Source organism: Moschus berezovskii, chromosome 11 (genome assembly GCF_049115385.1).
Source record: "Moschus berezovskii isolate FMDL1 chromosome 11, NW_MosBer_1.0, whole genome shotgun sequence".
Lineage (NCBI taxonomy): Eukaryota > Metazoa > Chordata > Mammalia > Artiodactyla > Moschidae > Moschus > Moschus berezovskii.
The window spans coordinates 96,925,482-96,949,401 of NC_142470.1; the positions used below are offsets into that span (position 1 = coordinate 96,925,482).

A 23,920-nucleotide genomic window follows, 5' to 3' on the forward strand; every position below is an offset into this window, starting at 1 on the left:
AGGTAAGGTGGCCTGATACTCCCATATCTTTAAGAATTTTCCACAGTTTTTTGTGATCCACACAGTCAAACGCTTTAGCGTAGTCAATGAAGCAGAACTAGATGCTTTTCTGGAAATCCCTTGCTTTCTCCATGATCCAACGAATGTTGAGAATTTGATCTCTGGTTCCTCTGCCTTTTCTAAATCCAGTTTGTGCATCTAGAAGTTCTAGCTTCACATACTTTGAAGCCTAGCTTGAAGGATTTTGAGCATAATCTTTCTAGCCTGTGAAATGAGTGCAATTGCACAGTAGTTTGAATATTCTTTGGCATTGTCTTTATTTGGGATTGGAATGAAAACTGATATTTTTCCAGTCCAGTGGCCACTGATGAGTTTTCCAAACTTGCTGACATATTGAATGCAGCACTTTAACAACATCATGCTTTAGGATTTGAAATAGCTCAGCTGGAATTCCATCACCTTCGCTAGCTTTGTTTGTAGTAATGCTTCCTAAGATCCATTTGACTTCCCACTTCAGAATATCCAGTTTTAGGTGAGTGACCACAATCTGTGACTATCCAGGTCATTAAGACCTTTCTTGTATACTTCTTCTGCGTATTCTTGCCATTTCTTCTTAATCTCTTCTGCTTCTGTTAGGTCCTTATGGTTTTGGTCCTTTATCGTGCCCATCCTTACATGAAATAGTCCCTTTATTTCTCTAATTTTCTTGAAGAGATCTCTCCTTTTTTCCATTCTATTGTTTTCCTCTATGTCTTTGCTCATTTAAGAAGGCCCTCTTCTCTCTCTTTGCTATTTTCGGAACTCTGCCTTCAGCTGACTGCATTTTTCCCTTTCTCCCTTGCTTTTCATTTCTCTTCTTTCTTCAACTATTTGTAAAGCCTTCTTAGACAGCCACTTTGCCTTCTTGTATTTCTTTTTCCTTGGAATGGTTTTGGTCATTAACTCATGTACAGAAACTACAAGACTACTAAAAGAAAACACAGAGAGCTTCCTGGAGAGCTAAGCTGAGCGGGCGTGGGGTGCTTGTCCGCCCCAGTGTCGAGAAGCCTGTCAGTGCTTTCTCGTTTGGACCCACGCTCCAATTCAGGAGTCTGGTAACTGGATCTCCTAGGAAGAGGAGTTCTTAAAGAGTAAGAAGAAAACTTTTCAATTTGGAACACTTCTCTGCAACTGGAAATGGGGAATGGACTGTCAGACCAGACTTCTATCCTCTCCAGCCTGCCTTCATTTCAGTCCTTCCACATTGTCATCCTGGGTTTGGACTGTGCTGGGAAGACAACCGTGTTATACAGGCTGCAGTTCAATGAATTTGTAAATACCGTGCCTACCAAAGGATTTAACACAGAAAAAATTAAGGTAACCTTGGGAAATTCTAAAACAGTCACTTTCCACTTCTGGGATGTAGGTGGTCAGGAGAAGTTAAGGCCACTGTGGAAGTCATACACCAGACGCACAGATGGCGTTGTGTTTGTCATGGACTCTGTTGATGTTGAAAGGATGGAAGAAGCTAAAACTGAACTTCATAAAATAACAAGGATATCAGAAAATCAAGGGGTCCCTGTGCTTATAGTTGCTAACAAACAAGACCTGAGGAACTCATTGTCTCTCTCAGAAATTGAGAAATTGTTAGCAATGGGTGAACTGAGCTCATCAACTCCCTGGCATTTGCAGCCCACCTGTGCAATCATAGGCGGTGGACTGAAGGAAGGACTTGAGAAACTACATGATATGATAATTAAAAGAAGAAAAATGTTGCAGCCACAGAGAAAGAAAAGATGAATGGTGATACCTTTTATATTTGTGTGGAGCAGGTTTTCTCTGGTCTGATTTTGACAAATGGAAGAGTGTCTTCAGCCTGGTTTGCCTGCCTGCCTTCCTGGATGCTGTTAAAGCTTTGTTGTATTGAACATTCAGATGTCCAACTCTGTTGCCTTGTGGAAGATGAGTAAATGTATTGCTTCTTAAAATGGTCTCTTCTCCCTACCCCACAAATCTTCTGGTACTGCCATTTTGGGAAGCCAAGCAAGGATAGAAAATTGACCAGAAAACAGGGAAATTTGACCTGAAGTTAGTGAAATAAAACTTTGAAGAGTGTCAGAAAAAAAAACAAACACAGAGTGAAAGCTCTTTAACATTGGTCTTCACCTACAATTTTTTTTTCGATGTGGTGTCAAAAGTGCAAACGAAACAAGCAAAAATAAACTAAAGGGACAACATCAAACTAAAAAGCTTCTGCCCATCAAACACACACACACAAAACAAAGAACATCAATGAAATTGAAAAACAACCTATGAAATGGTAGAAAATATTTACAAATCATATATCCAATAAGAGAATAATATCCAAGATATATAAAGAACTCACACAACTCACTCAACAGCAAAATAATCCAGGTGGGAAATGCACAGAAGATCTGAATAGACCTTTTTTTCTTCCAGTTTTATTGAAATATAATGGATATACAGCACCGTATTAGTTGAAGGTGTCCAGTATAATGATTTGCCTTACATATATCATGAAATGATTACCAAGGGAAGATTAGTGAATATCCATCATACCAAATAGACACAAAATTAAAGAAATAGGAAAAAAACTTTTTTGTTGTGATTAGAACTCCTTGGACTTATTCTCTTAACTTTTATATATAACAAACAGAAGTGCTAATTATATTTATTATATTGTACATTGCATCCCTATTGTTTATCTTGTGATTGGAAGTTTGTGCTTTTTGACTGCCTTCATCCAGGTCCCCTTCCCCCATTCCCCACCTCTGGTAAACACATATCGGATTCTCTTTAACATGAGTTTGGTTGGTTGGTTTTGAAGTATAATTGATTTACAATACTATATTAGCTCCTGTTTGACAATATAGTGATTTGATGTTTTTATACCTTTCACCACAGTTTAGTTGCATCATGTCATTATAAAAAGATACCACACAGGTTTTGGCTATATACCCAACACTATTCATTTTATACTGTGACTCATTTATTTTGCAACTGAAAGCTTGTACCTCTTAATATCACTCACCTATTTCTTTCCTCCCACACCCCTCTCCTCTAGCAATGACCTGGTTTTTTTTTGTTTTTTTTTTTCTGTATCTCTGAGTCTGTTCATTTGTTTTGCTTTCATATTCCCCATATAAATAAAATCACACAGTACTTGTCTATAACATATCACTTAGCATAATACACTCTAGGTCCATCCGTATTGTCACAAATAGCAAGATTTCATTCTATCACATTATATAAATATGTGTATGTGTGTCCTTTTTATATATACTGCATATTCTTTGTCTATTTATCCATTGATGGGCATATGGGTTTCTTCCTTATCTTCACTATTGTAAATAATGCTACAATGAACATAGGTACGTAACTTTCCTAATTAGTGTTTTTGTTTTCTTCAGATAAATATCTGGAGTAAAATTGCTATTTTTAATTTTTTGAGTAATCTCCATACTATTTTCCACAGTGACTGTACAATTTGCATTCCCATGACAGTGTACAACAGTTCTCTTTTTTCTACATCATTGCCAGCACATGTTATTTCTTGTCTTTTTGTTAATGCTACCCAGGTGCCCAACACCACTTATTGAAGAGCCTTTCTTTTCTCCAGTGTATATTCTTGCCTCTTTTATCATAGATTCAGTTCAGTTCAGTTCAGTTCAGTCGCTCAGTCGTATCCGACTCTGCGACCCCATGAATCACAGCACACCAGGCCTCCCTGTCCATCACCAACTCCCGGAGTTCACTCAAACTCATGTCCACCGAGTCGGTGATGCCATCCAGCCATCTCATTCTCTGTTGGCCCCTTCTCCTCCTGCCCCCAATCCTTCCCAGCATCAGTCTTTTCCAGTGGTGACCATAAATGTGTGGATTTATCTCTGAACTTTCTATCCTGTTTCATTGATGTATATTTCTGTTTTTCTGCTACTACCATACTGTTTTGATTACTGTAGCTTTGCAGTATAGTCTGAAGTCAAGAGGCTTGATTCCTACAGTTCTGTTTCCTTTCTCAAGACTGCTTAGGCTATTTGTGCTCTTTTGTGTTTCCATAAAAATTGTAAAATTATATGTAATATTATATATTATAATATATTGCATATAATATTATAAAATATTATATATACATTGTATATATATTATATACATAATATTATATATAATATACATAATAAAAGTATTGTTCTAATTCTGTGAAAAATGTCATTGGTAATTTGGAAAAGATTGCATTGAATCTGTAGATCAGAACACTCTCTAACACCAAAGGCAAAAATAAACTCAAAATGGATTACAGACCTAAATTAAAAGCTGGCTACTATAAAACTCTTAGAGGAAAATAGAGGCAGAACACTTTTTGACATAAGTCACAGAAAGAAATATCTTTTTTTATCCACCTCCTAAAGTAAAGAAAATGAAAAAAAAGTAAACAAATAGGCCATAATTAAACTTAAAAGCTTTTGCACAGCAAAGGAAACCACTAACAAATGAAAGACAACACTCAGAATGGGAAAAAATATTTGAAAATGAAGCAGCTGACAGGGGAAAATCTCCAAAATATACATGAATTCATGAAGCTCAAGATAAAAAACAAAACAAAAACAAATAACCCAGTCAAAAAATGGGTGGAAGATCTAAATAGACTTTTCTCCAAAGGAGACACCCAAATGGCCAAGAGGCATATGAAAAGATGTTCAACATCATTAATTATTCAGTTCAGTGGCTCAGTCGTGTCTGACTCTCTGTGACCCCATGAATCACAGCATGCCAGGCCTCCCTGTCCATCACCAACCCCCGGAGTTCACTCAAACTCATGTCCACAGAGTCGGTGATGCCATCCAGCCATCTCATTCTCTGTCGTCCCCTTCTCATCCCGCCCCCAACCTTTCCCAGCATCAGAGTCTTTTCCAGTGAGTCAACTCGTTGCATGAGGTGGCCAAAGTATTGCAGTTTCAGCTTTAGCATCAGTCCTTCCAATGAACACCCAGGATTGATCTCCTTTAGAATGGACTGGTTGGATCTCCTTGCAGTACAAGGGACTCTCAAGAGTCTTCTCCAGCACCACAGTTCAAAAGCATCAATTCTTCGGCGATCAGCTTTCTTCACAGTCCAACACTCACATCCATACATGACCACGGGAAAAACCATAGCCTTGACTAGACGGACCTTTGCTGGCAAAGTAATGTCTCTGCTTTTTAATATACTATCAAGGTTGGTCATAACTTTTCTTCCAAGGAGTAAGCGTCTTTTAATTTCATGGCTGCAATCAGCATCTGCAGTGACTTTGGAGCCCAAAAAAATAAAGTCTGACACTGTTTCCACTGTTTTTCCATCTATTTCCCATGAAGTGATGGGACCAGATGCCATGATCTTTGTTTTCTGAATGTTGAGAAACATTCAAGCCAACCTTTTCACTCTCCTTTTTTACTCTCATCAAGAGGCTTTTGAGTTCCTCTTTACTTTCTGCCATAAGGGTTGTGTCATCTGCATATCTGAGGTTATTGATATTTCTCCCAGCAATCTTGATTCCAGCTTGTGCTTTTTCCAGCCCAGCGTTCCTCATGATGTGCTCTGCATATAAGTTAAATAAGCAAGGTGACAATATACAGCCTTGACGTACTCCTTTTCCTATTTGGAACCAGTCTGTTGTTCCTTGTACAGTTCTGACTGTTGCTTCCTGACCTGCATACAGGTTTCTCAAGAGGCAGTTCAGGTGGTCTGGTATTCCCATCTCTTTTAGAATTTTCCACAGTTTATTGTGATCCACACAGTCAAAGGCTTTGGCATAGTCAATGAAGCAGAAATAGATGTTTTTCTGGAACTCTCTTGCTTTCTCCATGATCCAGCAGATGTTGGCAATTTGATCTCTGGTGCCTCTGCCTTTTCTAAAACCTGCTTGAACATCTGGGAGTTCACAGTTCACATATTGCTGAAGCCTGGCTTGGAGAATTTTGAGCATGACTTTACTAGCGTGTGAGATGAGTGCAATTGTGCGGTAGTTTGAGCATTCTTTGGCATTGCCTTTCTTTGGGATGGGAATGAAGACTGACCTTTTCCAGTCCTGTGGCCACTGCTGAGTTTTCCAATTTGCTGGCATATTGAGTGCAGCACTTTCACAGCATCATCTTTCAAGATTTGAAATAGCTCAACTGGAATTCCATCACTTCCACTAGCTTTGTCCGTAGTGATGCTTTCTAAGGCCCACTTGACTTCACATTCCAAGATGTCTGGCTCTAGGTCAGTGATCACGTTATCGTGACTATCTTGCTCGTGAAGATGTTTTTTGTACAGTTCTTCTGTGTATTCTTGCCACCTCTTCTTAATATCTTCTGCTTCTGTTAGGTCCATACCATTTCTGTCCTTTATCGAGCCCATCTTTGCATGAAATGTTCCCTTGGAATCTCTAATTTTCTTGAAGAGATCTCTTATTTTTCCTATTCTGTTGTTTTCCTCTATTTCTTTGCATTGATCACTGAGGAAGTCTTTCTTATCTCTCCTTGCTATTCTTTGGAACTCTGCATTCTGTTCGTTTCCAAGGCAAACCATTCAATATTACAGTAATCCAGGCCTATGCCCTAACCAGTAACGCTGAAGAAGCCGAAGTTGAACGGTTCTATGAAGACCTACAAGACCTTTTAGAACTAACACCCAAAAAAGATGTCCTTTTCATTATAGGGGACTGGAATGCAAAAGTAGGAAGTCAAGAAACACCTGGAGTAACAGGCTAATTTGGCCTTGGAGTACGGAATGAACCAGGGCAAAGGCTAATAGAGTTTTGTCAAGAGAACACACTGCTCATAGCAAACACCCTCTTCCAACAACACAAGAGAAGACTCTACACATGGACATCACCAGATGGTCAACACCGAAATCAGATTGATTATATTCTTTGCAGCCAATGATGGAGAAGCTGTATACAGTTAGCAAAAACAAGACCAGGAGCTGACTGTGGCTCAGATCATGAACTGCTTATTGCCAAATTCAGACTTAAATTGAAGAAAGTAGGGAAAACCACTAGACCATCCAGATATGACCTAAATCAAATCCCTTATGATTATACAGTGGAAGTGAGAAATAGATTTTAGGGACTAGATCTGATAGATAGAGTGCCTGATGAACTCTGGATGGAGGTTTGTGACATTGTACAGGAGACAGGGACCAAGACCATCCCCATGGAAAAGAAATGCAAAAAAGCAAAATGGCTGTCTGAGGAGGCCTTACAAATAGCTATGAAAAGAAGAGAAGCGAAAAGCAAAGGTTTAAAGGAAAGATATAAGCATCATTAATTATTAGAGAAATGCAAATCAAAACTACAATGAGATATCACTCATAGCAATCAAAATGGCTGCTTTAAAAAATACCCACAAAAAATAAATATAGGAGAGGTTCTGGGCAGAAGAAACCCTCCTACAATGTTGGTAGGAATGCAAACTGGTACAATCACTGTGGAGAACAGTACGGTGGTGGTGGTTGGATCACTCAATTATGTCCAACTTTTGCAACGCCGTGGACTGCAGCCCACCAGGCTCCTCTGTTCATGGAATTTTCCAGGCAAGGATACTGGAGTGGGTTGTGATTTCCTACTCCAAGGGATCTTTCCAATCCAGGGATTGAACCCTGGTCTCCCACATTGCAGGCAGATTCTTTACTGCCTGAACGACCAGGAAGCTTGGAGAAGAGTATGGTGGTTCCTTAAAAAACTAAAAATTGAGCTACCATATGATCTAGCAATCCCAATCCTGGGCATGTATCCAGAGAAAATCAGAATTCAAAAAGATACATGAACCCCAATGCTATTGCGGCACTATTTACAATAGCCAGGACATGGAAGCAACCTAACTGTCCAGCAACAGAGGAATGGATAAAGACGATGTGGTACACTTATGCAGCGGAATATTAGTCAACCATAAAAAAGAATGAAATAATGCCATTTGCAGCAACATGGATTGACCTAGAGGTTGCCGTACTGAGTGAAGCAGCTCAGACAGAGAAAGACAAACGTGATATGATATTGTGGAGTCTCAAAAAGAGCACAAATGAACTTATCTACAAAACAGAAATAGAGTTACAGATGTAGGAAAAAAACATGGTTACTGGGGATAAGGCAGTGAGGAGGGATAAATTGGAAAGTTGGGGCTGACATACATGTACTGCTATATATAAAACAGCTAGCTTATAAAGACCAGCTGTATAGCATGGGGAACCTGACTCAATACTCTGTAAAGGGAAACAAAGTCTAAAAAACAGTGGATATATGTATAACTGATTCACTCTGATGTATACTTGAAACTCACACACCATTGTAAATCACCTATACTCCAAAAAAAACTTTTTAATGGCTTAGAATAGACAGCACTTAGTTCATATAGCTTGAGTGGAGCTGAACTGAACTGAAATGAACTGCTGGTTGCTATTTTCGGGTTTTGCTTATGCTATTCTGTTCCTTCTGAATGAAATACTCTTCCCTTTCCTCCTCCTTCTCACTTGCTGAAATTATACTTCAAGATCCAGGTTTGTGTGACTTTTGTTTGTGAAGATAACCCTTTCTTTCCTAACACAGGCAGTTGAACAGCAGATCCTTTGTCAACAGCTCTATCTTGCATTAATACATGACTCTATATTGTCCCTGTCACATGGTGTGACCTGAGGTAGTAGCAATAACAACAGTTTCTGCTTATTAATACCTGCTAGGTTCCAGGAACATAATTCTATCTCTCATTTCATTTTTACAGTTACCCTGCTGTAGGACAAAAGTTGTTGTCTTCATTCTATTGAGGAAAAAACTGAAGCTCAGTATTTTTAAATAACTAGCCCAGAGTCAGAGGGCTAGTCATGAAGTGACAAACTGAGGTTTGAAGCCAGGCCCCATCTCAAAGCTCATACGCTTTCCTTTATTGCTTTAATTAGTTTTCATTCTGTCTCATCATCTATACCATGAGCTCCTTGCAGGCAGGAGCCTGTCTCAGCTAATGGCTCTCTTTTAAGGAAAAAAGTATGTCTCCCCACAAGTCTAAAGTTTACAGGGAGCAGAGCATCAATACCCCTTCCTTCTCCCTCACCAGTGCTGAGGTAAGCTTCTATGCTAGTGGAGCTGTGAAGGAAAGGACAATAATTGAACAGCAGATGGAAGCAGCTCAGTCCCCAGGGTCCCTTTGGGTCATGTTTGCTGCTCCAGCATCTTTGGGGGCTGTGAGGAGGCCTCCCTGGAGTCTGAGCTCATTGGATCCCCTGGGCAGTGATGTCAACCCCCTGCTCTGCCAGGCCCCAGAGGCCATAATCACACTGACATCACCCTTGGTTCCATGGAGCTTTATAGAAACTCAGACCTACATGCCCCTGCCTAAAACAACTTCTAACCATGATTTTGGAAGTCCTATTCTTTGCCCAGAAGTCCCTTTCTTTTCTTTTTGTTTTTCACCATAACTTGCCTTTCCCCTAAAATTATAAGCCTCACTCATTACTTTGCTATACATGCAAACACACACACACACATATGCACTGCCTGGAATCTCTGACACACCAATATAAATAAGGAAACATAGGGAAGTATCCAAAAAAAAAAAAAAACCCAACCCAAAAAACATTGCTCAGTGGTTTTTTTCAGACTGGAAAAGGGAGAAGCTGAGCAAGAGGAAACCAGCACAACTTACCAGCTTTTCCAGGTTCTGACTCTCACAGACTTGGAAACTTAAAAAGGCTTCAACACTGAACTTTTTCACTTACCATTTTTTGTTAACCATAAGGAAATCATCTCCATAAAGTAATTCTCCCCCTGCATCTACCAACTCCTAGTTTAGTTCAGTTTGGCAAGGAATCACCAAAAACCCAAAAAACAAATAGACGGTCATTTCTCCTAAAACCTAGCACTATGTGATATGGTTTAAAAGAAAAATTAGACAGACACTTCTCAACTTAAAATCTGCACATGGCTCCCATTACAGGTAGCAGAAATTTTGAACTTAAACCATGGCCCGGTACGCCTTCCCCCACAGCACCGAGTTTTATTATGACTTGTTCTTCCCTCCAGCGTCATCAGCCATTTCTCAGTCCCTCAAAAATCACCAAAACCTTGACAACTTCAGGGTTTGCAATTTATGTCTGAGACCGCATGATGAGTCAGATTTAGCAGTTGCCCCTCAGAGTAGCAAACAGAATGTGACTGACGATTTGACTATGGCATTTGAACATTAAACACTCAAACTGAAAAGATCTGGCAGGTAGTGTTGTTGTTCAGTTGCTCAGTCGTGTCTGACTCTTTGTGACCCCATGGACTGCAGCACACCAGGCTTCCCTGTCCTTCACTATCTCCCGGAGTTTGCTGAAACTCGTGTCCATTGATTTGATGATGCCATCCAACCATCTCATCCTCTGCTACCCACTTCTCTTCCTGCCCTCAGTCTTCCCCAGCAGCAGGGTCTTTTCCAACGAGTCTTCGCATCAGGCAGGTGTGGCCGTTACAAAAAGCAGCATCAGGCCCAAGGACTTGGAGTTTGGTGAGGCGCCGCTCCAGCAGAGGAGCTGAGGCCTGGGTTCCATTAGTGCCTCAAGTCCCCCTCCCTGACAGCACTGGCTTCAGGGCCAGCTTCTGTGTCAGGTCCTCAGCTATAAGATGAACAGCTGGCTCTTTCCCTTCATCGCATTCATCCCAATTTACACTTATATACGTGCTTGTTTTTGTTTGTTTGTTTGTTTGTTTTCTTTCTCCCTGATGAGTCTGTAAGTCCACGGGATCAAGGACTGTGTCTGAATTATTTAATGTGTACCTGGTACTTAGATCAGTGCCTACCACATCAGTTCAGTTCAGTTCAGTCGCTCAGTCGTGTCCGACTCTTTGCGACCCCATGAATCACAGCACGCCAGGCCTCCCTGTCCATCACCAACTCCCAGAGTTCACTCAAACTCATGTCCATTGAGTTGGTGATGCCATCCAGCCATCTCATTCTCTGTCATCCCCGTCTCCTCCCGCCCCCAATCCCTCCCAGCATCAGAGTCTTTTCAAGCGAGCCTACCACATAGAGGTTCCCAATAAATCTTCGTTGACCAAATGAATGATAAAAGGTAAGCTCTACATTTAGAGAGTGTCTCATCTATTTAGGAAAGTTGACTAGCACACTCAAAGCAGCTATAAAGTTTGCTTCACAAACTGGATATGCAAGAAATGGTTCATTACTTTAATTCCCTTCAGTCAAATTAAATCTATTTCCAAATCCTCAACCATCCAGTTAAAAATTCAGTTCAGTCCAGGCTTGAGCAAGGCCCAGGAGGCTTTTCAGGAGCAGCACTAAGATGCTCATTGGTCCAGCCCTGAAGGATGTGTGAAATAACTCCACAGCCTCCAAACCACCCTTCCCCCTAGGAAGCATTGTGGGGATGGTGACCAGGGAGCCTGGGGTGTACCATGTGGCTCTTCCTTTCTACTGTTTCACCACTTCTGCCAGATGTCTCAATGGGACAGGGTTCTCACATGTTTGGGAACCCCTCCGGGAGTTAGTGATAGACAGGGAGGCCTGGCATGCTGTGATTCATGGGGTCGCAAAGAGTCGGACACTACTGAGCGACTGACCTGAACTGAAGTTACCCTCTTAATCTTACAGAACTCTTCCCTCACCTCTGCCGTCTCTAATTCAGTCTTATCCCTTCAGATGTTAGTATGCTCTCTCTTTCTAGGGGCTTCCCTGATGGCTCACACAGTAAAGAAACTGCCTGCAATGCAGGAGATTTAGGTTTGATCTCTGAGTAGGGAAGATCCCCTGGAGGAGGGCATGGCAATCTACTCCAGTATTCTTGCCTGGAGAATCCCCTGGACAGAGGAGCCTGGTGGGCTACAGTCCATGAGATCGCAGAGTCAGACACGACTGAGCTACTACTACTCCTTCTCTTTCTGCATCCCAGCATCAACCCATCAAGGGCCTTAGAGTTCCCTCTGACTACTTTCATTTCTGTCCTGACATGAAAATGGCCCTAGGGCATTTGGAATGGGAGAAAAAATATCAGAAAAATGAAAGACAAACTAGAGGGGTCACCCAAGACAGACAGATCATAGTGAGGAGTTCTGAAAAAATGTGATCCACAGGAGGAGGAAATGGCAACCCGCTCCAGTATTCTTGCCTAAAGGACCCCATGGATACTATGAAAAGGCAAAAAGATGTGACACCAGAAGATGAATCCCTAGGTCTTAAGATGTCTGAGGGAGAGAGGCGGGCAATTATTAATAGACCCAGCAAAAATGAAGCAAGTGGGCCAAAGTGAAAACATTGCTCAACTGTGGATGTGTCTGGTAGTGAAAGTAAAGTCTGATGCTGTAAAGAACAATATTACATAGAAACCTGGAATGTTAGGTCCATGAATCAAGGTAAATTGAACATTGACAAGCAGGAGATGGCAAGATTAAACACAGATATCTTAGGAATCAGTGATTAAAATGGATGAGAATGGGTGAATTCAATTCAGATGATCATTATACCTACTACTGTGGACAAGAAACAATTAGAAAAAATGGAGTAGCCTTTGGAACTCAGGAAAGACCCAGGAGACTAAAGCCTGTTTCCTACAGACAAGAAATGGGAGACATAGAGGGACTTTTGTACCCAGGGAAGCCACACAGAATCCTGTGCAGTCTCAGCTTCACACTGGGCCCACCTACAATATGCTGGACAGCCTCCTATCTAAGACCCTTAATAGTATCTGCAAAGTCCCTTTTGTCACATAAGATAACATTCACAGATTCTAGGGATTAGGATGTGGGTATTGGAGAAGACTCCTGAAAGTTCCTTGGACAGCAAGAAGATCAAACCAGTCAATCTTAAGGGAGATCAACCCTGAATGTTCACTGGAAGGACTGATGCTGAAGCTGAAGCTCCAGTATTTTGGTCATCTGATGTGAATAGATTACTCATTGGAAAAATCCCTGATACTGGGAAAGATTGAGTGCAGAAGGAGAAGAGGGTGTCAGTAGATGAGATGGCTGGACAGCATCACCAATGCAATGAACATGAACTTGGGCTAACTCCAGTAGATAACGAGGGACAGGGAGGCCTGGCGTGCTGCAGTCCACGGGGCCACAAAGAGTTGGACCTGACTGGGTGACTGAGCAACAACAACAACCAGGAAGGCAATTTCACTGCATTAGTCAGAAATGATGACTTGGAATAACTTTAGATTTACAGAAAAAACTGTGAAAATAGCAGTACTGGGGAAGCCCAATACTGGTCAGTTATCTCATAGGATACCACTCAATTTAGGCTTGGCTGATGTTCCCCTCATACCTAGACTGAAGTTGTGAGTTTCAGGAAAGAACACCACAGAGATGAAGTCATTTCTCTTTGCATCACAGTAGGGGACACGTAAACCAAACATGGAGCAATGACTAGTTCAAAATTGGGAAAGGAGTACTTCAAGGCTGTGTATTGTCACCCTGCTTATTTAACTTATTTGCAGAATATATCATGTGAAATGCCAGGCTGGATGAAGCACAAGCTGGAATCAAGATTGCCAGGAGAAATATTAATAACCTAAGATATTCAGATGACACCACCCTTATGGCAGAAAGTGAAGAAGAACTAAAGAGTCTCTTGATGAAGGTGAAAGAGAAGAGTGAAAAATCTGACTTAAAACTCAACATTCAAAAAACGAAGATCATGGCATCTGGTCCCATCACTTCATGGCAAACAGATGGGGAAATAATGGAAACAGTGACAGACTTTATTTTCTTGGACTCCAATATCACTGCAGATGGTGACTGCAGCCATGAAATTAAAAGACACTTGCTCCTTGGAAGAAAAGCTATGACAAACCTAGATAACATATTAAAAAGCAGAGACATTGCTTTGCCAACAAAGATCCGTATAGTCAAAGCTTATGGTTTTTCCAGTAGTCATGTATGGATGTGAGAGTTGGACCATAAAGAAGGCTGAGCACCAAATAATTGATGCTTTTGGACTGTGGTGTTGGAGAAAATTCTTGAGAGTCCCTTGGACTGCAAGGATATCAAAGAGTCAATCCTAAAGGAAATCAGTACTGAATATTCATTTGAAGGACTGATACTGAAGCCGAAGCTCCAATACTTTGGCCTCCTGATGTGAAGAGCCAACTCATTAGAAAAGACCTGAATGAGAGAGTTAATTCTTAGGTAGATTGATAAGGAGTCTGGGGCCCTCGTGGAGAAGAAAGGGATAAACTTTTTTTTTCATATTCCTTCATCTTAGTCACATAAGACATATTTTCTTAAGCTCTGAGTTGTTATAGGAACAATCTATTTCTTCTAAGACTAACTTTCTTTAAGCCCAGAGCTAATGATTACACAACAAAACAGCACATCTTGTTCAAGGGTATGTTTTTCCTTAAGCTTTGTACTAATAAAAAAAAGTGAAAGTCACTCAGTCATGTCCCACTCTTTGGGGCCCCAAGGAATTTTCCAGGCCAGAATACTGGCATGGGTTGCCTTTTCCTTTGCCAGGGGATCTTCCCAACCCAGGAATCAAACCCAGATCTACCACATTGTGGGCAGATTCTTTACCAGCTGAGCCACAAGGGAAGCCCTGTGATTATACTAATGATTATATAACAACAATGTATCTTGCTCGAGGACTTGTTTCTCCCTCTTAACAGTAATCTTCTGAGTAATCTTGTTATCTTAAGTATGTTGTGGGAGTGGGTCTGGTAAGATCTTCCTATTGTTAGTAACCAACTGAAAAAGTTTATAAAGCCCCACCCAAACTAATGAGTGGGGCACTTTGCACCCCATCTGATGTCTATGTCAGAAGCTTTCTTTATCCCTTTTTCATTGTAATAAAACTTTTGCCACACGGAAGCTCTGAGTGACTGAAGACAAGTCTCTGCTCCTGAAGCAAAATTCTCTCCTTTGGAGATCATGAATCTGACAACGTTCACTGTAGCTATCACTGATGCTGGGAAAGATTGAAGGCAGGAGGAGAAGGAGACAACAGAGGACAAGATGGTTGGATGGCATCACCGACTCGGTGGACATGGGTTTGAGCAAGCTCCGGGAAATGGTGAAGGATAGAGAAGACTGGTGTGCGCTTCAGTCCATGTGGTCACAAAGAGTCAGACACGACTGACTCAACAACAACAAACCCACACAACATCACCTGAGATGTTTACTTTGATCACATGGTTAAGGCAGTGTTTGCCAGACTCTTCCACTAGTAGTAATGTTACTATTTTTCCCTTTCCAAACTCTATTATTTGGAATACAGACAGTATCAAGTCTACCCTCAGGTGTGAAAGGGAACTAAGCTCCGATTTCTAGATGAAGGACTATTGACATAAGTTAAAAGAACTTTTGGGTCAATATTTCTCTCCCATCCCCATTTAATTATTTATTCAAACATATTTTTCTGACTATGAACACATGTACATATATTTAATGTTTTTGGATAATAATCCAATACTATATTATTCACTTTATTGCTCAGATTGTTCCAGCTTTGACCATTGGGAGCTCCTTTAGTTCAGCTCCTGTGTCCTCTTGATATGGTCCCATTCTCTTGTTTTTTTGAGCACTTTCTTACTTTAGATTCTATTACCTTGAGGCCAGTAGCCAATCTCCCTCTCTTGCACCTGGCTTCTTCCTCCAAGGTCTCCAGGTTTTTTCTGACCTTTGGCCTGTTGACCCCATAAACTCTTCCCTCTGACTGGGCTAGACTAGCCCCTTGTGGAGGGCTAAAGTCAGGAAACACCACACCTCAGCTGTGTCTGTCACCAAGACAATTAAGAGGCCCTGCGTGAAAACCCAGGGGTCCTGCTCCCAAACCTCCTTCCAACTGTGGTACACTAGGTCCTTAGGGACATGGAGGTGGGGGCCTACATCTGTCACATGACTACTGTAGCCATGGCACTCTAGTGAAACTCCTCTAGAGACTGGGACTCAGGGAGCTGCTGGGTCTACAGGGAAGCAGCGGGATAGCTTTTCTCCAGGGTTCTCAGTGAGGGCCTGGCTAGATGAAATTGAACAGATTTGTTGACCTAGAGTGATCCACACCTTGGGATCTCACTCTTCCCATCTCACCTACTGTATGTTTATCTCCTTACCCAAAGCTCCCAGTTCCCTGAGTTCTCCCTGTGAGATGACTGGCAGAGAAAACCTTCCCTGCAAAGTGAAGTGAAAGTATAAATGTAGGTGTGACTGTATAGAGAAAGGAAGACATGGTCACAGGAAAACAACCCTATCTTTGTGTTGTGAACATATCTTTCATTCCTCTCCCCCCACATTCTAAATAAGTCTTCTCTCCATCACCATCATCTCTCACTTGGGCCATAGCTATATCCCCCTGACATGCTCCAAATTATTTTGCAGACAGATTATTTTTTAAAGCACAAATCAGGTTGTATCACTTAATCTGTTTCAAAATATTGAATGGCTCTCCATCACTATCATGATAAAGATCAAAAATTTAACCCCAGCAATCCCCAGCCTTATCTTGCATTGGTCGCTCCTCACTGTCCAAGGGCCAGCCGCTTCAGCTGTCCCTCACATTGGCTCCTTACCATGGGATGTTCCTCCCTCCATTGCAACACCTATCTCTCCACTCTTTTTCATCATTTAGACCAACTAAGGGGTCTTTTAAATGAATGTAAAATTTTGGGATCATTTGCCTTGACCATCAGATTCAGAGGGAAGAACTTCCCTGGTGGTCCAGTGGTTAAGAATGCACCTGCCAGTGTGAGGGAAATGGGTTCAATCCCTGGTCCCAGAAGACGCCACATGCTACGCGGCAACTAAGGCTGAGCGCCACAACTACTGAAGCCCACACACGCTCTGGAGCCCATGCTCTGCAGCAAGAGAAGCCACTGCAATGAGAAGCCCACATACCACGACTAGAGAGTAGGCCCTGCTCGCCGCAACTAGAGAAAGCCTGCGTGCAGCAATGAAAACCCAGTGCAGCTAGAAATTATAAGTTTTTTAAAATAATTATATATATTATATATATACAAATTCAGAGAGGATAAAACCTAGAGGCTTGTCAGGGGCTGGACAATTGGCTATGGGGAGATTACGGTGGTAGAAGGGGCTGCCATAGCGGGGACCCTCCTTTTTCAAAGTGGGGTCACCCCTTCTGTCGAGCCCACACTGCAGAGCATAAATCCCCAAATGCTTGTCTGAGATGTCACTAGAGGATGGTTGCAGTAACAGTAAGAACCTTTGTAGGGTGCTGGCTTCACCCAGCTGTGAAAGAGCATCGTGGTCAGGAACAGAGACCTAAAGGGGCCCTGGGCAGTAACAGCACCATGAGTGAGAAGGGGCCACAAGGAGACTCACCCTCTGCCCTAATCGAACACAAGGGAAGCAACGAATTTTGTTTCTTATTGACCATACCTCATGGCTTGTGGGACTTTAATTTCCTGACCAGGGATCGAATCTGGGCCCTCAGCTGTTAGAGCATGGAATCTTAACTACTGGATGGCCAGGAAATTACAGATATTTTTTTTAAAAAAAGCAAGTCTAGATAACCCTTCTGGCTTTTTTTCCTCCTGGCTCTACACTCCGGAGAGTTTCTTCCAGAGCCACAGACATTTGATCTAGCCAGACCTCATTTTCTTCCTGAGATGGTGAGAAGTGAGCACAGTCGGAGGGCTGGGGTGGCGGGGAGCATTCCATTGCCCCTGGTGCCAGCTCCAGGAACCTCCAAATTCAGTATTGGGTTGTTCCACAGGACTGTCAATGGTTCAGCCCCATTGTGTGTTATAAGGAGGTTCTGGCTAGCAGTCTTCAATACAGCTTCTTTTAACTTCTGTAACAAGGGTTTCCCTGGTGGCTCAGAGGCAAAGAATACACCTGCCAAGCAGGAGACTTGGGTTCAATCCCTGGGTTGGGAAGATCCCATGGAGGAGGAAATGGTAGCTCCCTATAGTGTCAGACACAACTTGAAGACTAAATGACAACAACAACAACATGCCTATGAAACATACAACAAAAAGAAAAGGCACAAACTACTGAAAACTCATGCCAAATCTCAGACGAAGTAGACCTCAGCAACACCAAGACAGCTTCCAGGAATTTTAGTCTTCTCACCCTTGGGATGCTCTCCCAATCCTAGATTTAGAGGGAGTCCATAGTTGAGCTATTTCAAATCCTGAAAGATGATGCTGTGAAAGTGCTGCACTCAATATGCCAGCAAATTTGGAAAACTCAGCAGTGGCCACAGGACTGAAAAAAGGTCAGTCTTCATTCCAATCCCAAAGAAAGGCAATGCCAAAGAATGCTCAAACTACCGCACAATTGCACTCATCTCACACGCTAGTAAAGCCATGATCAAAATTCTCCAAGCCAGGCTTTAGCAATACGTGAACCGTGAACTTCCAGTTGTTCAAGCTGGTTTTAGAAAAGGCAGAGGGACCAGAGATCAAATTGCCAACATCCGCTGGATCATCGAAAAAGCAAGAGAGTTCCAGAACAACATATATTTCTGCTTCATTGACTATGCCAAAGCCTTTGATTGTGTGGATCACAATAAACTGTGGAAAATTCTGAAAGAGATGGGAATACCAGACCACCTGACCTGCCTCTTGAGAAACCTGTATGCAGGTCAGGAAGCAACAGTCAGAACTGTACAAGGAACAACAGACTGGTTCCAAATAGGGAAAGGAGTACGTCAAGGTTGTATATTGTCACCCTGCTTATTTAACTTATATGCAGAGTACATCATGAGGAACGCTGGGCTGGAAGAAGCACAAGCTGGAATTAAGATTGCCGGGAGAAATATCAATAACCTCAGATATGCAGATGACACTACGGTTATGGCAGAAAGTGAAGAGGAACTAAAAAGCCTCTTGATGAAAGTGAAAGAAGAGAGTGATAAAGGTTGGCTTGAAGCTCAACATTCAGAAAACTAAGATCATGGCATCTGGTCCCATCACTTCATGGGAAATAGATGGGGAAACAGTGGAAACAGTGACTGACTTTATTTTTTCAGTTCAGTTCAGTTCAGTCGCTCAGTCGGGTCCGACTCTTTGCGACCCCATGAATCACAGCACACCAGGCCTCCCTGTTCATCACCAACTCCCGGAGTTCAGTCAAACTCATGTCCATCGAGTAGGTGATGCCATCCAACCATCTCATTCTCTGTCATCCCCGTCTCCTCCCGCCCCCTATCCCTCCTAGCATCAGACTCTTTTCCAGTGAGTCAACTTGTTGCATGAGGTGGCAAAGTATTGGAGTTTCAGCTTTAGCATCAGTCCTTCCAATGAACACCCAGGACTGATCTCCTTTATTTTTTAGGGCTCCAAAATCACTGTAGATGGTGATGCAGCCATGAAATTAAAAGATGCTTACTCCTTGGAAGGAAAGTTATGACCAACCTAGATAGCATATTAAAAAGCAGAGACATTACTTTGCCAACAAAGGTCCGTCTAGTCAAGGCTATGGTTTTTCCCGTGGTCATGTATGGATGTGAGAGTTGGACTGTGAAGAAAGTTGATTGCCAAAGAATTGATGCTTTTGAACTGTGGTGTTGGAGAAGACTCTTGAGAGTCCCTTGGACTGCAAGGAGGTCCAACCAGTCCATCCTAAAGGAGATCAATCCTGGGTGTTCATTGGAAGGACTGATGTTGAAGCTGAAACTCCAATACTTTGGCCACCTCATGCGAAGAGTTGACTCACTGGAAAAGACTCTGATGCTGGAAGGGATTGAGGGCAGGAGGAGAAGGGGACGACAGAGAATGAGATGGCTGGATGGCATCGTCGACTCGATGGACGTGAGTTTGAGTGAACTCCGGGAATTGGTAATGGACAGGGAGGCCTGGGGTGCTGTGATTCATGGGGTCGCAGAGTCAGACATAACTGAGCGACTGAACTGAACTGAACAGGTAGTCCATGGATTTCACTTAAGACTAGCTGCCAAAATTTGAAGAAAGTGATAAAGTGGTAAATTAGGAACCTTATAGTATTAATAAATAAAATAAACACATTATGAAAGAATTAAGCTTCAACAACACTCATTATAGTGGTTTTATAAAAGTTACAAAAGTCACTGTGTGTTAGCAACAGTGGTATTTTAACACAAGCCAGGACCGTGTTTTTTCATACTGTTCAATGTGTTCTCAAATCTAGAATACTTAAGTGGTTTGCCATTCCCTTCTCCAGAGGACCATGTTTTGTCAGAACTCTCCAACAAGGACAGGAATGGGAAAATTTAATTCAGATGAACATTATACCTACTACTGTGAGCAAGAATCCCTTAGAAGAAATGGAGTAGCACTCATCATCAACAAAAGATTCTGAAATGCAGAATTTGGGTGCAATCTCAAACATCACAGAATAATCTCAGCTTGTTTCCAAAGCAAATCATTCAACACCACAGTAATCCAAGTCTATGCCTCAACTATTGATGCCAAAGAAGATGAAGTTGAGCGGTTCTATGAAGACCTACAACACCTTCTAGAACTAACACCAAAGAAAGATGTCCTTTTCATCAGAGGGGTAAGTGTTAGTCGCTCAGTCGTGCCCGACTCTTTGCAACCCCATGGACTGCAGCCCACCAGGCTCCTCTGTCTGTGAGATTGTCCAGGCAAGGATACTAGAGTGGGTTGCCATTTCCTTCTCCAGGGGATCTTCCCAACCCAGGGATTGAACCCCGGTCTCCTGCACTGCAGGCAGATTCTTTACTGACTGAGCTACAAGGGAGGGGATTAGAATGCAAAAGTAGGAAGTCAAGAGAGGCCCAGAATAACAGGCAAGTTTGGCCTTGGAGTACACAGTGAAACAGGGCAAAGGCTAACAGAGTTCACAAAGAGAAAACACTGGTCATAGCAAAGACCCTCTTCCAACAACCCAAGAGATGACTCTATGTGTGAACATCACCAGATGGTCAACACCGAAAGAAGATTGATTAATTCTTTGTAGCCAAAGATGGAGAAGCTCTATACAGTTAGCAAAAACAATACCATGAGCTGACTGTGGCTCAGATCATGAACTCCTTATTGCAAAATTGAGGCTTAAATTGAAGAAAGTAGGGAAAATTACTAGGCCATTCAAGTATGACCTAAATCAAATATCTTATGATTATACAGCTGCTGCTGCTGCTAAGTCACTTCAGTCGTGTCCGACTCCGTGTGACCCCATAGACGGAAGCCCACCAGGCTCCCCTGTCCCTGGGATTCTCCAGGCAAGAACACTGGAGTGGGTTGCCATTTCCTTCTCCAATGTGTGAAAGTGAAAAGTGAAAGTGAAGTCGCTCAGTCATGTCCGACCCTTAGCAACCCCATGGACTGCAGCCTACCAGGCTCCTCCGACCATGGAATTTTCTAGCCTAGAGTACTGGAGTGGCTTGCCATGATTATACAGCAGAAGTGACAAATATATTCAAGGGATTAAATCTGATAGACAGAATGCCTGAAGAACTATGGGTGGAGGTTTATAACATTGAACAGGAGGCAGTTCCAAAACCATGCCAAAGAAAAAGATATGCAAGAAGGCAAAATGGTTGTCTGAGGAGGCCTTACAAATAGCTGTGAAGATAAGATAATCAAAAGGCAAAGGAGATAGGGAAAGATATACTCAACTAAATGCAGAGTTCCAAAGAATAGCAAGGAGAGACAAGAAAGCCCTCTTAAGTGAGCAATGCAAATTAATAGAGGAAAAAATAGAATGGGAAAGACTAGAGGTCTCTTCAAGAAAATTAGAGATACCAAAGGAACATTTCATGCAAAGATGGTCAAAATAAAGGGCATAGATGGCAAGGACCTAAAATAAGCTGAAGAGATTAAGAAGAGATGGCAAGAATACATAGAATAACTGTACAAAAAAGATCTTAGTGGCCCAGATAACCATGATGGTGTGATCATTCATCTAAAGCCAGACATCCTGGAATGTGAAATAATGTGGGCCTTAGAAAGCATTACTACAAACAAAGCTAGTGGAGGTGATGGAATTCGAGCTGAGTTATTTAAAATCCTAAAAGATGTTAAAGTGCTACATTCAGTACGCCAGCAAATGTGAAAAACTCAGGAGTGGCCACAGGACTGGAAAAGGTCAGTTTTATTGAAATCACAAAGAAGAGCAATGCCAAAGAATGTTCAAACTACCACACAATTGCAGTAATTTCACATGCTAGCAGGATAATGCTCCAAATCCTTCAAGATAGGCTTCAACAGTATGAGAACCTAGAACTTCCCAATGTACAAGCTGCATTTAGAAAAGGCAGAGGAACCAGAAATCAAATTGCCAACATTCTTTGGATCGTGGAGAAAGGAAAGGAATTCCAGGAAAACATCTACTTCTGTGTCATTGATTATGCTAAAGCCTTTGACTGTGTGGATCACAAAAACTGTGGGAAATTCTTAAAGAGATAGGAATACCAGACCACCAAACAGTGGTTGTGAAGCCTATATACAGGCCAAGAAGCAAGAGTTAGAACCAAACATGGAACAATGGACTGGTTCCAAATTGGGAAAGGAGTACCACAAGGCTGTATATTGTCACCTTGTTTATTTAACTTATACGCAGAGTACCTTGTGCATGATGCCAAACCTAATGAATCACAAGCTGGAATCAAGAGTGCTGGGAGAAATGTCAAAACCTCAGATACACAGATGATACCACCCTAATGGCAGGAAGCTCAGTTCAGTTCAGTTCAGACCCCATGGACTGCAACACGCCAGGCTTTCCTGTCCGTCACCAACTCCCAGAGCCTACTCAAACTCATGTCCATCGAGTCAGTGATGCCATCCAACCATCTCATCCTCTGTCGTCTCCTTCTCCTCCTGCCTTCAATCTTTCCCAGCATCAGGATCTTTTCCAAAGAGTTGGTTCTTCACAACAGATGGTCAAAGTATTGGAGTTTCAGCTGCAGCATCAGTCCTTCCAATAAATATTCAAGACTGATTTCTTTTAGGATTGACAGGTTGGATCTCCTTGCAGTCCAAGGGATTCTCAAGAGTGTTCTCCAACACCACAGTTCAAAAGTATAAATTCTTCAGCATTCAGCTTTCTTTATAGTCTAACTCTCACATCCATATATGACTACTGGAAAAACCATAGCTTTGACTAGATGGACCTTTGTTGGTGAAGTAATGTCTCTGCTTTTGAATATACTGTCTAGGTTGGTCATAACTTTTCTTCCAAGGAGTAAGTGTCTTTTAATTTTGTGGCTTCAGTCACCATCTGCAGTGATTTTGGAGCCCAAAAAAATAAAGTCTGTCACTGTTTCCATTGCTTTCCCATCTATTTGCCATGAAATGATGGGACCAGATGCCATGACCTTAGTTTTCTGAATGTTGAGTTTTAAGCCAACTTTTTCACTCTCCCCTTTCACTTTCATCAAGAGTCTCTTTAGTTCTTCGCTTTCTACCATAAGGATGGTGTCATCTGCATGTCTGAGGTTATGGATATTTTTCCTGGCAATGGCAGAAAGTGAAGACAACTAAATAGCCTCTTGATAAATGTGAAAGAGGAGAGTGAAAAAAGTGACTTGAAAATCAACATTCAAAAAACAAAGATCATGGCATTCAGTCCCATCACTACATGGCAAATAGATGGGGAAACAATGGAAACAGTGACAGACTTTATTTTCTTGGACTCCAAAATCACTGCAGACAGTGACTGCAGCCATGAAATTAAAAGACACTTGCTACTTGGAAGAAAATCTATGACAAACCTGGATAATATATTAAAAAGCAGAGATATCACTTTGCTGGCAAAGATCCATACAGCCAAAGCTTTGATTTTTCCAGTAGTCATGTACAGTCATGAGAGTTGGACCATAAAGAAGGCTGAGAGCCAAAGAACTGATGCTTCAAACTGTGGTGTTGGAGAAGACGCTTGAGAGTCTCTGGGACAGCAAGAAGATCAAACCAGTCAATCCTAAAGGAAATCAACCTTAAATATTCATTGGAAGGACTGATGCTGAAGCTTCAGTACTTTGGCCACCTGATGTGAAGAGCTGACTCATTGGAAAAGACC

General features: G+C 41.9%; 1 protein-coding gene across 1 annotated transcript; it reads left to right on the top strand.

The window, feature by feature from the left end:
• Positions 1-1,004: 1,004 nt before the first annotated feature.
• On the top strand, positions 1,005-1,779 carry LOC129539747 (ADP-ribosylation factor-like protein 4A). Its single transcript, XM_055400624.2, has one exon. The coding sequence runs from the start codon at positions 1,177-1,179 to the stop codon at positions 1,777-1,779; it is 603 nt and encodes a 200-aa protein (XP_055256599.1). The 5' UTR covers positions 1,005-1,176.
• The last annotated feature ends 22,141 nt before the right edge of the window (positions 1,780-23,920 follow it).